Consider the following 18,002-nt stretch of genomic DNA (forward strand, 5'->3'; position numbering starts at 1 on the left):
CTCCTGCATTGGCGGGAGGGTTCTTTACTGTGAAAGTAAAAGTCACTTAGTCATGTCCAACTCTTTGCAACCCCATGGACTGTACAGTCTATGGAATTCTACAGAATACTGGAGTGGGTTGCCATGCCCTCCTTCAGGGGATCTTCCCAACCCAGGAATCAAACCCAGGTTTCCTGCACTGCAGGCGGATTCTTTCCCAGCTGAGCCACCAAGGAAGCCCAAGAGTACTGGAGCGGGTAGCAGTTCCCTTCTCCAGGGGATCTTCCCAACCCAGGGATAGAACCTGGGTCTCCTGCACTGCAGGCGGTCTTGGCCAGCTGAGCCACCAGGGAAGCCCTCTCTGCCGTGGCCATATGGCAAACCGTGTGACGCCAGGCAAGTTCACCCCCCAGTGTCCCCAGACCTGCCCGCCCCTCCTCACCTCCTTTTACTCTGCAACCCTCCAAGCTCAGCACACCCCCCCCCCAAGCAGCAGAATCCACCCACCCCAGCTGCTCCTCCAGGACCGTGGGCCTCATGGCCTCCAGCAGCTCAGGGGCCGCTGCCTGCCCTCCTGCTCCCAACTCGGGCCAGGGCGCAGGTGCCAACGTGCTTCTCGGCCAGCCCCTCCTGGCGCTTCCTCCTCTGCCCCCTCCCAGGCGTCTTCAAATCACAGGAGGTGCTGAGAGAGGGAAGTCACTTGTCCTAGGTGACCACTCGCTTTAGACACCCTCCGAGCTTTGTCACCTTCCTGACGTCCGCCCCAGCTCAACTCTTGTGGGTACGGGCTCCCGGCTGCCTCCACATGGATGTCTGCATCCCAGCACACGCCCATGGTTTGTGGCTCCTATCGCCAACCTGGAACCCCCGGCCCCAACTCAAAACTGTGGGACCCCCAACTTCTTTCTGTCCTTCATCCAACTCAGCACTGTTTTCACCCCCAAGATCCGTGTGACATCTGCCCCCTGCCCCTGCTGATGGTCTGTGCCCACCAGCATCAGCCCCCTTCCCTGTCACACCGGCTCAAACCTCCCTCGGAGTGTGACTGAGCCCAGGGCTGCCCAGGTCCCAGGGAGGGGCGAGCATCCTGCTGACACAGGGCAGGCCCTTCCCCCTCAGAGCCAGCACACCTGTCCACCAGGACCATTCCAGGGGCCCTCCTCTCAGGGCCTAACTCACGAGTGGCCTCCGCGCGGGAGCCCTCCTGGGCCTGCTACACTGCTCCAGGTCCCCCTGCTCCCCTCACTGCATGTAACCGAAGTCTGGGGTGACAGATCACACAAGTCTTTGAGAACCTGGCCACTTTCTTCACCAGCTCCCCCCAGCCAGGCTCTGGCCCGGACCACGCGCTCCGGAGACAGAGGGAGAAAGAAGGAACACACAGACAAAAAGCATCCCAAGGGCGAGGCAGAGGTTTCTTTATAAATCTCCATCTGGTATAATTCCTTTAAAAACGGGGGAAGGAGTAACACAACAGTTGTCAGAGGCAATTTTCTAAGGGGAGCATCTCTAGCTAAACGGAGACGTCCAACACTGAGGGCCAGGCAGTGCTGGCGCGGGGTCTGCCAACCCCGAAAGCCTTGGAGGGTGCGGCAGTGAGCACCCCGCGGTGTCCGTGCCCATGTCCGCGGAGGAGGCTCCCAGGCGGCGGCTCCCGTCCTTGGTCAGCACTGGGCACTCACTTCATCTTTGGCTGGAGTAGAAGGTGGGCAAGGGTCACTCTGTACTCACCAGGACTCGTGTGCATGGCTTACTTTCACTTTTTATTATAAAAAAACACATACAAGAATTTTAAGAAATGATGACTAGTGGACAAATCAGGACCAGGGTGAGTTATTAAACCCATTTTTCTCTGTACAAATACTAAAATTCCGAAAAGTGGAATATCATCAAATGTGAGACACATTGTTGGCTGTCTGTATATACAGGGCACACGCGGGGGCCCGCCTGCACAGGGCTGGGTGCAGACTCTGCGAGTCTGGGCTCGCTCTCTCCTCCCGGGGCGTGGGCTGAGCGGCAGGAGAGGTGCCCCGGGTCTCTACCCTGAGCAGCGGCGGCCCCTGCCGGTGAGGACACTGGCAGAGTCTTCAGCCTCTGCCGCGCTTGCTCCCAGTCAGTTGTTTGGGCACAAGGTCCAAAACTGGCTCAGGAACCAAATTAATGTTTTTATATTAAACTCATTAAAAAATGCCACTCAGTTTCAAAAAGCGACAAAAAAAAAAAAAAAAACACTTTCTGCAGCAAAAAAGGGCTAAGTTCAAGTTTCTGTTGTTTGACCAAGACACACAAATTCCAGTCCAAATGTCCGTGCTCACCACAACCGGAAGGGAGACGTGCGTGGCTTGGGGCCAGCCCCGGTGTCTCGGCCTCGGCCCAGGGGGTGCAGCCCGGCCTCTCCCCAGGGCCCGGGGCTGCATCCTGGAGGCCAGCTGACCACCGGCCCCGAAACGCATGAAGGCACTTGGGCGCGGCGCGGGCGCTCAGCCTCGCCCCTCCGCGCACAGCGCGCCCACCTCGTCCAGGGCACCAAGCACCGCGGCAGGGACGCTGCGCGCCGTCTCCCTGCGCCAGGCCTCCAGGATCTTGGAGATCTCCGCCGGGTTGCTGGGGCTCAGGTCGCACAGGGCATACACGGCGGCCAGCTGGACCCCCCATGGGATATCTGAAAAGCATTTCCATATCAGTCATCACAAGAAAAAAGCTCTGCTGTTGACGATCTTAATGTTGTTAATCTAGTGAATCGCTATTCATATACTTTGCCAGCAATGAAAACTAATAATAATAAAAACAAAACCGACAATGAAAGAAAAGCTCATTAAGTCCTCCCAGGAATGGAAGAAACAAAATGGAGCCCAGTCTTGACAGGCCCTTGGTGATGCTGGCACCCTGGGATGGCGTGCGGAGCAGAGGGCACATAGGAAGTGACCCTCCTCCAGACTACAGCCAAGCTCTCCAGTGGCAGCTCTGGAAGGACCACACCCAGCACTTAAGGTCCAACAGAATATGGATCCCAAAGCATCCATCAAATAAACGACTCCATTTTCCCAAGGCAAGTATTTACACATGCACTTTGGAAAGGAAAAACATAATGAAATGAGAGCAAATGAGAAACTCGTTTTTAGTATGAAAGTGTTAGCCGCTCAGTCGTGTCCAACTCTTTGCGACCCCATGGTCTGCAGCCCGCCAGGCTCCTCTGTCCATGGGAGTCTCCAGGCAAGAGCACTGGGGTGAGTTGCCATTCTCTTCTCCAGGGGATCTTCCCGACCCAGGGATCAAACCTGGGTCTCCTGCTTTGTCTGCACGCTCTTTACTGTCTGAGCGACCAGTGGAGCCCAATACAGTACAGCAAACACTCTTACACACTAGAGCACAGTGCATGGTCACAGACATGGCATTTCACTGTAGACCAGAGCTAGCGTAGAGATTATAGTACGTAAGAGTTCCCGTTTAGCCTGAGTTTACTTAGGAGTTATTTAATTCAAGCTTAATTTAGTTCAATTTTACTCGCTAAGTTGTCCCCGACTCCTGCGACTCCATGGGCTGGAGTCTGCCGGGCTCCTCTGTCCATACAATTCTCCAGGCAAGAATACTGGAGTGGGTTGCCATTTCCTTCTCCAATTTTAGTTAAATTCACTAAACTATTTAGTTTAAAAAATTTAGGAGTCATTTCTTTAACCTTATTATTCACTATACACTGTTAGTGATGCAGTTCAACAGTAAGCGTCACAACCCACAGGCTCAGATGGCGATGCTGTGGGTGCGGACAGTGCTGCTCCAGCTTTAGAGTGACTTTCCCGTTCAGCTACATGGCCACCAGAGAAGGGGACACAAGGCTAAAACAAAAAGCCTAACAGAGGAGTCACACGGGGCGTGAAAGCCACTGTGATGAGCAGGAGTGCGTGCGCAGCTGCGGCTCTGGCCTCAGCCCCAGCTGTGAGCTGGTGGCACGATCCAGCTTGAGGTCTCTCCTGGGGCGTCAGCTTCCTGAGCATAACACAGCCAGCGCCGCCCAGGAGGGCTGTCCGGGGACCCCTGTGCTGCACTGGCGGCAGGCCCAAGTGAGTCCCCTCGAGCCTCCTTCCTCATAGGAAATGTCTGAGCTGGCGGCTCTGGGGACAGTCCATCAGTCACCTTCCAGCAACTCTAAGATGACAACACCCTGTCTAGACGGGAAGGGAACATGGTCCAGACGGGAGGGGAACACCGTCTAGCGGGAAGGGAACACTCTCACGGGCATTATCTCAGCAGATCAAAGAGAAAGACGTTCTCAGCAGCTCAACCTGCCGAGTCTCACCCTGAAAGAGGACAATCTAGAGGTTAAGCTCATCTGGGATGTAGATTTCAGATGTCACTGTGCGCTCCTGACGGAAGCTGTGTAAACGCATTACCCCTTGATGGCATAGCATTCAAATAAAAACAAGAGGGACTCACTGCTTCAAAGGGTCACTTTTTGAGTTTTAAGCTCTTCCCGAAGAAGACTATAAAATTACATGCTCTGTGGTATGCACATTAAAGGAAACAGGGAGCGTGAAGACTGGCTCAGGGGCTTCCAGTCTCTGAGCTCTCCCGGGTGCTACGGACGGACGCCCAGGCTGCAGTGAAGCCGCTGCTTCTCGCGTGTGACCCCACTTGTCATCAGGACACACCTTCGGCCAGGCACGTGGGGGCAGCGGGGGTCATGGGGCGGCATGAAGCCAGTGCCAACGGCTGCTGAGACAGAGTGCCAGCAGCAGGTCAGGAAGAGTCCCTTCCTCCTTAGGGGTTCGCCACCCAAGGGCATGAGTGGCGACCACGGAAACGGCAGGAAACCCACACAGGTTCTAATGCCGGTGCTGAGAGCACAGGCAGAGTGTGGCTTCATCAAACTCATGCCCGAGCAGTGGGGGACACGCAGAGCACGGCACACGGTTAAGAACGCGAGAGACACTGGATGAGAGGAATGCAAATAATCTGAAAATAAGTGTGATAGACAGAAGCTGTACCTTCATCCTGCGCATGCTGGATAAACATACCAATCACCGTACTAATGTTCTTCACCGCAGATGGGAACCCTTCCTTCAGACCCAACTGACCTAAACGACCTAGAGGGGGAAAAAAAACATGTAAACAACCTTGGGTTAACTGCTAACTTTTCATAAGAATTTAAAACTTATGTTTCCTTTTGTTCAACATTACGTGCACTGAGCTTCAGGATCTGAAACCGAGTTGTTGCTGCTGCTGCTGCTGCTTAGTTGCTCAGTCCTGTCTGACTCTTTTGAGACCCCACGGACTGTAGCCCACCAGGCTCCTCTGTCCATGGGCTTCCCGAGACAAGAACACTGGAATGGGTTGCCATTCCCTTCTCCAGGGGGTCTTCCTGACCCAGGGATGGAACCCGGGTCTCCTGCTTTGCAGGTGGGGTCTTTACCGCCGAGCCACCAGAAAGCCCAGTGTCAAAGAAGTACACCCACAATTACTCCAACAGGCTATTGAAGTACTCCTCTCATCAGCTACAGACTGTCCCGAGACCAGATTTTCTCCAAATACCTCAACCGGAACAACGTGCAGCCACAAGAGAATGCAAAGCAGCTATGGGAAACCAGACAGTGAAGAGGCTTACAACAAGATAAGGTTCCATTCTATTTTTGTTTGGAGATGGCTGGTTTTCATTAAAAATGCCATTTACAACTACTAGTATCATTTTATTAATTTCAAATGAATAGCCAAAATTTTTTTAAAGTATGAGTTCTAATTTCAACTACAGTCATTGACACGCAAAACCTGGGCTGATGAAAGCTCTTTGGGGGTCTCACCAGGGAACTCACCAGGACAACGCTCCTCGCCGAGCCGCCACTCACCTGGGGGCACTGGCCTGCTCCAGAGCAGGACCCCTCCCTGCCCCAGGGCCAGCTGTGTGGCCTGCCCCCTCTCGCGTGGGAGGGGGTTCCAGGGCGAGCCTTAGATGCCGCTGTGCCCAGGGCCACTCCCCGGGCTCTTGCGGCCAGGTCACCCTGCCCAGGCACCGCTGTGCCCACGTGCTTTCTCAGTGCTACAGACAGCCCACGGCTTTGTCTGTGAACCAGTCTACCTGGCCCTCTGTGTTGGCCACGGAGAAACCGAGGCACGGGGCACCACAGGAGCTGGTCACTCTGCATCCCCCGTAGGGGCTCGCAGTGCTGGTCACATGCACCCTGGAAGCAGCGACAGACACAGCCCTCCAGGAAACTCTTTCTACCAGGGACTCCCCGGGTAAAGCCTAACCCAGGGTGAAACCGTAAACGTCTGGATCCTGTCTCAGGCAGTCCTTCACTGAGGTTGAAAAGTAATAGACTTCAGAGATGAGAAAGTCAAGGCACTGTCACTCTTAAATACCTCCTTGCATGAGGTCAAAGTGCTAAGTGCCTGTCCCCAGCCCTGTCCCCTGAGACCATCTATGAGGAGTGTTCAGTGCACGACTCACAGCAGAGAAAATGGTAGGGTGCATGCCTCCACAGCTGTGGGGCCACGTGGCTGTGTCCCCAGGAAACACGTGGGCTTCCCTGGTGGCTCAGCGGTAAAGAGTCCACCTGCCGGTGCAGGGAATGTGGGTTCAATCCCTGGACTGGGAAAGCTCCCTGGAGAAGAGAATGGCAACTCACCTCAGTGTTCCTGCCTGGAGAATCCCATGGACAGAGGAGCCTGGAGGGCTACCATCTACGGGGTCGCGAAGAGTCGGACACGACTCAGCGACTGCAGCATCACCGCCAGCTAACACCTGACTGTATTATACTGGGTCCTCTTCTTTTAATTAAAGACGCTTAATGAGTTGGGTTTTAGAAGCTATCCACCAGAGTAAATCAGAGATACAGTAAGAGAAACTCATGAATCTGAGTATACGGTTCAGGACTTGGCACTTACACATATGATGACTTGACAAAGATGATGGATAAATATGCTAAACAGATGGGAAGAGAAGTCCCCCCCACCCCCGCCCCCCGGAAGGAATGTGGGTGAGTCCAAGGCAGCTGGGCCACAATGAAATTCAGGTAAGAAACATGGAGGTGATCTCAGATCAAAGACAACACGCTCCACACTCAGAGAGGCCTGAGGAGAGCTGAGGGTCATAGGGAATGTGGCCTAGTCTACAGGGCAGGGCTCAGAGCCGGACAGTCACCCAGGGCTCTCTGTCACGGTTTTATATGCAGGTATGTTAGGGAAACGATGTTAAGACAGTTCCACAGAAAAGCTGAATGATGTGGCGAGACCCTGGACAGAAATGAAGCAGGACTGGCTACCGCAGGAGACGTGCAAACCCTGGTGGGAGGGACAGGGCCGCCCGAGCTCGGGGCTCTGCTGACCTCAGCCGGGCTGTTTAAGAGTTAGAACGCTCGGGGCAGCAAGTGGTATCATGTGGCTTTATATGCCTCTGTGTCCAGTGGAGGCCGACTTCCAGCCTCACTCCACTCCCTTTCGACTCAGGACCTCAGACGCACTCACCTCTCCCCACACCCCACCTCTGCCGGGCTCTCCACTCCTCCAGAGCCCTGAGCTCCACTGGCATTCATGCAGGTTAATAATCAGGCGTGCCCACAGCGTGTGCTCACGGTGGTGTTCACACCCCAACCCTGCACCAGATGGCCTTGGATCATCCTGCTTTATTTCCCAAGGAGCAGAAACCCCACTGGGATTTACACATTTAGAGTTAAGAATACAGATGATTCCTGTTTCATGAACACCTGCTGTGTGACTTCATTTATTATTATGAAGTCATACTAACCAACTTAATTATTTGCTAAATTCTTTAGTACCTGTCAGCTTCAGAAACTGTTAAGATGCTTCTCCAACGCTTTCTTCCCAGAAACGGCTCAAACTCCACCTGAGATGAGTACACGGGAAGGACAGCACCTGTCCCGCCCTAAAGATCTCTCAGGGTTCCACCCCGTCCTCAGACTGGGCCTCACAGGTGCCCAGCCCCAGCCCCCGACTAAGGAAGCCCCCAGCACCCGCTGTGCATGGGGGTCAGGAGAGCCTTCAGTGCCAACAGACACCAAGCGAAGCTCGCTGAGGTGCTCCTGGAATGGCCTGGCGGCCCCCTGCCCTCTGCACACCAGCCTTTCAGGAATGTGAGCTCCGCCCGCCCTGGTGCTCCTGTGACCAGGCAGCGTTTGCCAGGTAGGCCAGACTGTTATTTTCCACGTGACACTTGCTTCCTAGTTACCCTTCCTCTGATCTACATTTACGTCTACATTCCTGTTTTATTATACAGCACTGTTAACTAAGTGTTAATTACACATTATTAATTACTCCTATGGGCTTTCATGGTGCTCAGACAGTAAAGAGTCCACCTGCAGTATGGGAGACCGGAGTTTGATTCCTGGGTCAGGAAGATCCCCTGGAGGAGGGCATGGCAATCCACCCCAGTATTCTTGCCTGGAAGAGAGTATTCTTGCATGGACAGAGGAGCTGGGCTGGCTACAGTCCATGGGGTCACAGAGAGATGGACATGAATTATTGCTGTAAGATACACAACTGCATTATGTCACTCTTAATTATGTAAATATATATATATTACTCTAAATAATATATCATCAAACCTTACAAACTATTCTGTCAAAGTGTTAGTTGCTCAGTTCAGTTCAGTTCAGTCACTCAGTCGTGTCCGACTCTTTGCGACTCCATGAATCACAGCACGCCAGGCCTCCCTGTCCATCACCATCTCCCGGAGTTCACTCAAACTCATGTCCATCGAGTCAGTGATGCCATCCAGCCATCTCATCCTCTGTCATCCCCTTCTCGTCCTGCCCCCAATCCTTCCCAGCATCAGAGTCTTTTCCAATGAGTCAACTCTTTGCATGAGGTGGCCAAAGTACTGGAGTTTCAGCGTCAGCATCATTCCTTCCAAAGAAATCCCAGTCGTGTCCAACTCTTTAACCCCAAGGACTATAGTCCGCCAGCCTCCTCTGTGAATGGAATTCTCTAGGCACAGAGGAGAATTCTCAAGAGGTATGAACGATCCTTCTTGAATCCGTAAGAGAAGCTGCTACTGAAACCAGGGTTTCCAGACACACTGATGCCATCACCTGACAGCTGGAAACGCAGCTACTGGCCCGTCCGTGTTCTGGCGGCCCCGCCTGGGACACTGATCTCACAGGCTCAGGAGAGCTGCGCCCTAAGAAGCCATCTGTGCTTCCACACCTCCATGCTTTCCTGTTCGGAATCTTAACTCCAAGTATATGTTGGGTTATCTCCAGTGAAAATTAGTAAATGTCCACCTTGCAACCAGGCTGTTGTCAAGACTCAGCTTATGCATTTATGTGCAACATTCCTATGTTTGCAGGCGAATGTGTACAGTGCATGTCAACAGACACAGCAAAAAGAGCAGTCAGAGCCATTATATTTCTTCCTGTGATCCACTTACAAGACTGATTTACATGACTTAAAAATTCTTAAATCTCATTTCAAATGGTATTATCTTTGAGTTTTAAATGCCAAAGATACAGAGGATGAGACTATTTCAACTTTTTTTGACCTCATGGACTGCAGGACGCCAGGCGTCCCCGTCTTTCACCATCTAACAGAGTTTGTTCAAACTCATGTCCACTGAACCGGTGATGCCATCCAGCCATTTCCTCCTCTGTCATCCCCTTCTCCTCCCACCTTCAATCTTTCCCAGCATCAGGGTCTTTTCCAATGAGTCAGTTCTTCACATCAGATGGCCAAAGTATTGGAGCTTCAGCTTCAGCATCAGTCCTTCTAAAGAATATTCAGGACTGACTCCCTTTAGGATTTACTGGTTGGATCTCCCTGCAGTACAAGAGACTCTCAAGAGTTCTCCAATGCCACAGTTCAAAAGCATCAATTCTTTGGTGCTCAGCTTTCTTTACGGTCCAACTCTCACATCCATACATGACTACTGGGAAAACCATAGCTCTGACTAGATGGACCTTTGTCAGCAATGTAATGTCTCCACTTTTTAGTAGGCTGTCTAGGTTGGTCATTGCTTTTCTTCCAAGCAGCAAGAGTCTTTTAATTTCACGGCTGTAGTCACCATCTGCAGGGACTTTGGAGCCCAGGAAAATAAATTTGTCACTGTTTCCACTGTTTCTCCATCTATTTGCCACGAAGTGATGGGCCTGGATCCCATGATCTTAGTTTTTTGAACATTTTAAGCCAACTTTTTCACTCTTCTCTTTCACCTTCATCAAGAGGCTCTTTAGTTCCTCTTCACTTTCTGCCATAGGGTGGTGTCATCTGTCTATCTGCTGCTGCTGCTAAGTCACTTCAGTTGTGTTTGACTCTGTGCGACCCCACAGAAGGCTGCCCACTGGGCTCTTCCATCCCTGGGATTCTCCAGGCAAGAACACTGGAGTGGGTTGCCATTTCCTTCTCCAGTGCATGAAAGTGAAAAGTGAAAGTGAAGTCGCACAGTCGTGTCCGACTCTCAGGGATCCCATGGACTGCAGCCTACCAGGCTCCTCCATCCATGGGATTTTCCAGGCAAGAGTACTGGAGTGGGGTGCCATCGCCTTCTCTGCTGCGTATCTGAGGTTATTTATTGATATTTTTCCTTGCAATCTTGATTCCAGCTTGTGCTTCATCTAGCCCAGTATTTTGCATGATGTACACGGCATATAAGTTAAATAAGCAGGGTGACAATTTACAGCCTTGATTTACTCCTTTTCCTATTTGGAACCAGTCTGTTGTTCCATGTCCAGTTCTAACTGTTGCTTCTTGACCTGCATACAGATTTCTCAGGAGACAGGTTAAGGTGATCTGGTATTCCCATCTCTTTTAAGAATTTTCCAGTTTGTTGTGATCCACACAGTCAAAGGATTTAGTATAGTCAATGAAGCAGATGTTTTTTCTCTTGCTTTTTCTATGATCCAGTGGATGTTGGCAATTTGATCCCTGGTTCTTCTGTCTTTTCTAAGTCCAGCCTGACCATCTGGAGATTCTCAGTTCACGTACTATTGAAGCCTAGCTTGGAGAATTTTGAGCATTATTTTGCTAGTGTGTGAAATGAGTGCAGTTGTGTGGTAGTTTGTACATTCTTTGGCATTGCCTTTCTTTGGGACTGGAATGAAAACTGATTTTTTCCAGTCCTGTAGCCACTGTTGAGTTTTCCAAATTTGCTGGCATACTGAGTGCAGCACTTTCACAGCATCATCTTTTAGGATCTGAAACAGCTCAACTGAAATTCCATCACCTCCACTAGCTTTGTTCACAGTGATGTTTCCTAAGGCCCACGTGACTTCACACTCTAAGATGTGTGTATAGTCATGATAACTATCTTCAATGACCTAATGGGCCCTGACAAAGGAATTGGGTGAACCCAGTTTTGTTTGCTCCCAGGAGATGAATACATGGCAGAGAGTCAGTTCATAGTTAAGACAGCCTTCTAATAATGAATAGATCGTATCAGTGATAATGAAATAACAGGGAATGGAGAGCAGTTTGTCAGAGACGTGGCATAAAAAGGAAGAAAATAAGTCAAAGTAAAAAGTAAAGACTTGTAAGGAGCAAACGGAGCAGCAGAACTAAAGGGTCACCGAGGTCCTCTTCAGACCTGAGACTAAAAACAATCCGTTTCATTTAAAATATTTTTAAGCAGTGATTTTAATTTCTGTATATTCAGCTTAGAATTGTAGAAACAAAATAAAACTAGTTCCAATTATGGAAGTATATCATTATCCTTACTAAGCAAGTACCAAAAAAAAAAAAGGGTGAAAGTAGGGAAGATAAACTTATTTTATAAATCAAATTAGACTATAACTTATAGCAATTTTTGTATCCTGGCATGTATATGTGTATATCTGTCTGTATATTAAAATTAGTATCTGGGAATCAAGACTTTGATTATAAATAAAATGTACTAACAAGAAAAATCTTGACTCTCTGACAAAGATGAATAAAATGTTAACTTATAAAGAGTATGAGTAATGAAAATTAGTGCAAAAGCACCTACGCTAATGGCTGTAGAGCCAGTCATAGTGAAGTTTCAGTCAACAGTTACCATTATTCCACAGTCACTTTCCCACCAAGACAGCATCAATAACAAGAACAAATTCAGTACAAGAGACAACTCACCGATGAGCCTCAGAACTGACGCTACGATGATATCAGGAGTGTAGGCGATGTTCGGATGCCCTTTTCTGTACTTTATCCACCTATCCATTACAGGCCACAGCTCCTTGCTGCAAGATAACAACAAATATAGACACGTATGTATGTGTATGAAAGTATGCATGCCCACCATGGCTCAAATATTAAGAACCTATCTAAAAATGGTGTATAAGTGACAACCAGTGAAGAAGAGGAACTTCTAAAGATGTAGCATTTTTGGCTAACAATAGAACAGACTCTGAAAACTCAGACTTTCCAACTATTCAGGATCTCAGTGCTCACAGTGGCTTTAAAAAAGCTGCAAACACCCGTGCTGGCATCTTTATTCTGTTTAGACCCTTTTCACAAGGCAAAGTACCCAGTATCATCCCCAAGCTGCAGAACTGGAAGCAGCAGAGTCTGGATTTTCATGTGGACCATCTAGACATCAGGAGCACCTATGTTCTAGAAGCCTCATTTCCTGGGGAGGAGCAAGGACAGTCTGTACTTCATAAAAAAGAACTAAACCAGAGAAAATGAACCACACTTCACAGGGATTAAAGGAGCTTTCTACTGAACAGTGGCAATTCCTCTTTGCTTTCTCTTTTCAAAAATGTATTAACTTCTTACATAGTGTTTTTCACATTAGAAAAGTTGAATACAGACAAACGAAAGGAAAATGTAAATTAAAAGCACCCCAAATAACACACTGTCAGGTAACTATCGTTCTTTTAATTTGGGGCTTTTCCTTCCACACACGTCTACACCTGCATTTATGTAAGAAACACACAGTGACCACAGAGCTCAGGGATCAGGGTCACAAGTCGCTCAGGCAGGGATCCTGCCTTTCACCACTCTGTCCACTCCACCAGGGGGGAGCCTGGACAAAGCAGCTCTCCCTGGCACCGTCCACAGTGGCCTCACCTTTCACTGGGAGAAGGGCCCTGCCCCCAGCTCCTAGGAAGAGGGGACCCAGGGTAGCCACTCGCTCGCCATTACACAGGACAGAACAGATGGCCCTGGCACTTTCTTAGTAACAGGCTACGAAACACTTTCGTCTCAACACATACAGATCTATGCAGCACGGCTCTTAATTCTAAAATGGCTGGGCCTCATCACACAGACGCCCCAGAATTCAGTGATCTGTTGCTTCACATTTAGATGTGGCATCTTTTCCCAGTGTTAGGAGAAAACAAATTTCCACAGGATATCAAGATACATACTATCAATCCTTTGGGGACTCCTTTTCAATGTCATAAGCCCCTTTAAACCAGCCTCTCTCAGTCAGAGTTGTAAGAAAATTAAGGTTATATTTAACCACGGAACAATTATAAATACTTGACTATTTTTCCATTCTCCAAAGATGCTGCATATTTGATGCACAGAGAAAAGTTAGCTCATTACACAAAACAGATGCCTGAGCATATCAGACTCCGTTCTCTCCTGCAACTCCAGTGAGAAGAGGCGCCAGTGCAGAATCCTGAACAGCCCTGCTCCTATGGCCTTTCCATAGCACCTGAACGTTATGACAGTGATCACGGCATTCCATCTACACGTGCTCGCGGAGCGCCTCACTTGAGTAGGCACAGGTCTCCACGTGCCAGGGAGGCCAGGGAACCAAAGGCCCCCCACTCATCAGATCCATTTCCCATTGGGAAAGAGACAGTAATGAGAGAATACAATGAAAAGTAGTGAAAGGTACCATAAAAAAATAAAGTGAGGGGATGTCACAGCAACACTGGCATTTTACAAGCAGTTTTATTAACTCTTATCCAAATCAAAATGTGCCTTCTAAACAGTTCAGCTGCCTTAAAAGGAAAAATGGTTCAAACCACAATTTGGCAATCGCTGAACGGACTACTGACAATTCAAATACCCAGCCTGAGTCAGGAGAGCAGCCATACCTGATAATGTTGTCGTGTGTCCAAACCCACTTCTGATGGCAGCAGAGCAGATCGATGGCACATACGTGCTCCCAAGTGCTATCACTCAGGTCTTCCCCAAACCTTGCACTGGGCTGAAATTCTGTTTTTGGACATAACTGTATGGTCAAAAGCAGCTTAGAAACCATGAAGCCAACATCTACAGGCGCATTCTAGCAAATAAAGGGAAAAAAAAGGGAATTTAGAATTTCGAATGTAACGCATCTTCTGTGGGTGATCTTAAGGCACATAACGAGCATCAGATGAATCATCATGTCACTTTAAAAGACACCCTTTGAAAGCTGGATTTTGAAGAGGGAACTGTGTTTATCTAGGCGTAGTACCTGTCCCTAAATAATTATACAATAGTGTCAGAGAGGCCAGATAAAAAGCTCCAGGCACAATGCAGAAGCCAACCAGGCTAGAAAAGACTCCGTAATCCACATAGGAATGCAAAGTGTCATTAACTCAAACCAGAGTATTAAAGTTACAAATAAAAAAAAGTTTTTAATATTTAAAAATTCTTTAATGAACTCATTCAGCCATCTTTCTGACCGTATGTATCAACCTGCTTTTTCCAGCAATTCAAAAAACTGAACAAGACTGTACTAGAGTCTTTCGTCTGCCTCCTTTTACAGCTGAGCGCTGTCTGGGTGTCTTTCCACGTTCTTGAGTGTAGAGGTAGTTTCAGCATGCCTTTTCACTGCTGAGCAGGGACCTGGTCATACCACGGTTTGGATATACCATGGTTTGTCCTTTCACCTACTGAAGACATGTGGCTCATTTACAGCTTTAGGCTACAGATAATAACGCTGCTTTGGACATTTCTGTAGAAGCCTTTTTGTGGACATAAACTTGAATTCCCTTGGGTTCATACCAGCAGTGGATTTATGATGTTCTTCTCTTTCTTCAGTTTTTTTTTTTTATTGGGTTTTGTGATTTAAACTGAACAAGGAGCTTTCAATCTCTGATGCCTGAAAAAGACTGGAATTAATTGGTTCTTTAAAGATAAGATTTAATGTTCGGGTGACATCTATACACCCTTCTTGTATACTAAGTTTCCAATTATCTTTTCAGCCTTTTGTAACTGAAAACTGGCTTACTGCAGTGTTCGACTGAAGCCAACTGTGGTGTGTGTGTACTGCTAAGAGGCCGCCCGGGTCCAGAGCTGCCTCTGTGACGCTGCAGGTGGCAGTCTTCTCATTTTTCACCCTCTGTCTCTACTCACATCTCCTCTCATCCTGAAATCTTGAATATTTTTTGCTTTTCTCTTTTTATAGTCATTTGAACTGAGTTATCTGTTTTATCAGCATTTTTTTAAAGGCAGTGTTTTTTTTTCATTCTCAACTTTATTACTGTTACTTTTTAAATCACATTTTTTCTTTCCTAGATTCCTTCTCAAATTTTTAATTTTCAAGAGGGTTATCAAAGAACTTTGTTCCTGTGTTTAATATTGAAGACATTTAAACTATCGCAATGAGTGTGAGTCTTCCAAAAATGAGAGGTCTCTGATAATGAAGGATTCCAGATACTGCGATTTTACTTTGAGTTTCTATTTGTTCACAGACTGTCCAGAGACTGTGCATCTCAATCTCTGGGGAATTTTTATATAATTTTTAAATTATTTATGTCTAATTTTACTAAATCATTACCAGACAATTTTGAGTGTAAAATATTTACTTTTTAAAAATTAAAGTTCTTGTGTGGCCAAATTTATGACTGCTTTTGCAAACGTCATAGATATGAAAAAATAGCCTTCATTCAAGTTTACTTTTCGTGTTGTTGATTTCTGCTATCTCTTTACTTATTTTTTGAGTATCACATCTGTTGAGTTCTGTAAGACAGAATATGGACACCTCAGACTATAACAGTATTTCCCCCCCCAGGTATTTCTCTCTTTTTTTAAATAGCTTTGAGTTTATATTTTTATTTGATATGATACAGAAAAAATACACTTATTAAAATTCTCCCTTCTTTGTTAATCATGGCTTTTACTACCCTATCCTATCTAGCTTCAACCTGAACGGGCTGGAGGAGGAGACCCCCAGTGCACAAGCGGGAGGACTCAGCAGGGGAGGGCGCCCGGCCGGCTGGCAGGTAACCACAGAGGGCGGGACGCATGCCGGACGTGGGAGGGCTCTGCTCTCGGCCAATGGAGTGCAGTCAGATGGGGCCTCACACAACACACTCCAGACTGCGGAGGTGGACTGATGGAGGGCTGGCTGCAGACCCACTGTGTAATACTCCCCTAACTTTCCACCCACCAAGCCCTTCCCCTTTCTTAAGAAAATTAAAGTCTAGTTGACAGTAACACCAGAAAGAACTAAAAAGGAAAGCACGATGGCACAGAAACACTGTCCACAGGCACAAGCCAGTATTTTTTTTAAAAAGGACAGTAATACAGTCCTAAAAAAGGGCAGAACAAAGTGAAAATCAACCTGTCACTGACTTCAGTGCCTCTTCAATATCTCGTCTTATAGTTTATCACTATCAATTCAGCACCCAGCAATTCTCATTAGAGAAAATCTATGAAAAGAACACCAATCCACATTTTATATTAGCACATCAGTCACTAAAGAAAATAAAGTAATAAAAGAAAGCACACAACACTCCAAAAAACTACAAATTTCATCAACTGGGAAGAAGAACAGATTAACATTCAGAAAAATCATCAAAGGAAGGAGTTGGGATCTCAATTTTCTCACCTAAGTACCACGTGTAGAAGCAGAGGCTTGCATCTTCTCGGGGCCCTTACATATGTAAGCATGGGTATGGATCTCACCAGCGGCAAATTAGTACCCAAGATAAACTCAGCTCAATGGACACACTTAATGAACAAAACGCACAAGCTTGGACTAGAATGGTATTCTGAAGGATCTAATATGAAGAATAGTAACTCTAAAATGCTCACGAACACAAAACCAAATAAAACATTTATATAAGGTCTATGTGTGCAGTATTGCACAAAATAAAGAGAAACCTCACCTTCTCCCAATTAAGGAAGGCGCGCAAACAGTTCAGAACTTCTCCCTTGGCGCGCTGCCTGGCTACCAGCTGCATCGCCTTATTAATCACCGACTGAGAGATAAATACATCATGCCACATGTTTGCAATGAACAAAGTCAATTTCTCAGACTCTGGAAAATCTATGAGAAAGAAAACAAGACAATAAACCTTCGTGTCTGATTAAGTGAGTAAATTACGAAGCGAGAACATATTTAAACAATGCCTCCCCCACCCCCCCCACCCCCACCCCCCCGCGCACAGCAAGGCCGCCTACACCTGAAGAAGAGGCAGCCCCGTGAGGCCGGAGCCTCAGCTGCCTCAAATCCACTCTGTCCCTCCCACCTAACCCTCCAGTCCTCTCCCCCAGCCTCCAGCCAACTTTTCCCTTCGGCAAAGTTTCTTTAATCAAATTTGCAACCCAGCATGAGTATACGCCACTGTAGAGAAGAGCAATGAACTCTAAAGCAAGCAGAGAAGGCAGACGCCCTGTCTCAAGAGTCCACACTCAGAACCCTGCTACTAGACGAGTGTCCTTTCAGTCCGTCCCCTTGATGGATCACAGCCTCGTTGTGGCGAAGCTGCAGGGCTACCAAGATGGATGGGTCATAGCGTAGACTACAGACAAACCACGGTCCACTGGAGAAAGGAAGGGCAACCCATCAGATTCTTACCATGAGAGTCCCATAACCAGTATGAAAACACACAAAGATATGACACTGGAAGATGAGTCCCCCAGGTCGGAAGGTGTCCGATTTGCTACTGGGGGAAAGTGAAGGGCAATTACTGATAGCTCCAGAAAGGATGAAGAGGCTGGGCCAGCAGAAACAGTGCTCAGCTGCAGAAGTGTCTGGTGGTGAAAGGAAAGTTCGATGCTGTAAAGGAACGACACTGCATAGGAACGTGGAGTGTTAGGTCCATGAATCAAAGTAAATTGGACATGTTCAACAGGAGATGCCAAAACTGAACATGGACATCTTAGGAATCAGTGAACAAAAATGTACCAGAATGGGCAAATTCAACTCAGATGACCATTAT

At 47.9% G+C, this 18,002-nt stretch overlaps 1 protein-coding gene across 1 annotated transcript in view; it reads right to left on the reverse strand.

Annotated features, from left to right (window-relative positions):
• Positions 1-1,602: 1,602 nt before the first annotated feature.
• ICE1 (interactor of little elongation complex ELL subunit 1) overlaps positions 1,603-18,002 on the reverse strand; it is a 69,907-nt gene continuing 53,507 nt past the window's right edge. Inside the window, exons 15-19 of the mRNA XM_068990532.1 lie at positions 16,947-17,107; positions 13,944-14,134; positions 12,025-12,131; positions 4,962-5,060; positions 1,603-2,641 (exon numbers count right to left, since the gene is read on the reverse strand). Of these exons, the coding sequence (XP_068846633.1) occupies positions 2,460-2,641; positions 4,962-5,060; positions 12,025-12,131; positions 13,944-14,134; positions 16,947-17,107 (740 nt within the window). The 3' untranslated portion in view covers positions 1,603-2,459. The remainder of the gene's footprint in view (positions 2,642-4,961; positions 5,061-12,024; positions 12,132-13,943; positions 14,135-16,946; positions 17,108-18,002) is intronic.

The sequence above is a fragment of the Capricornis sumatraensis genome, chromosome 18 (genome assembly GCF_032405125.1).
Source record: "Capricornis sumatraensis isolate serow.1 chromosome 18, serow.2, whole genome shotgun sequence".
NCBI lineage: Eukaryota > Metazoa > Chordata > Mammalia > Artiodactyla > Bovidae > Capricornis > Capricornis sumatraensis.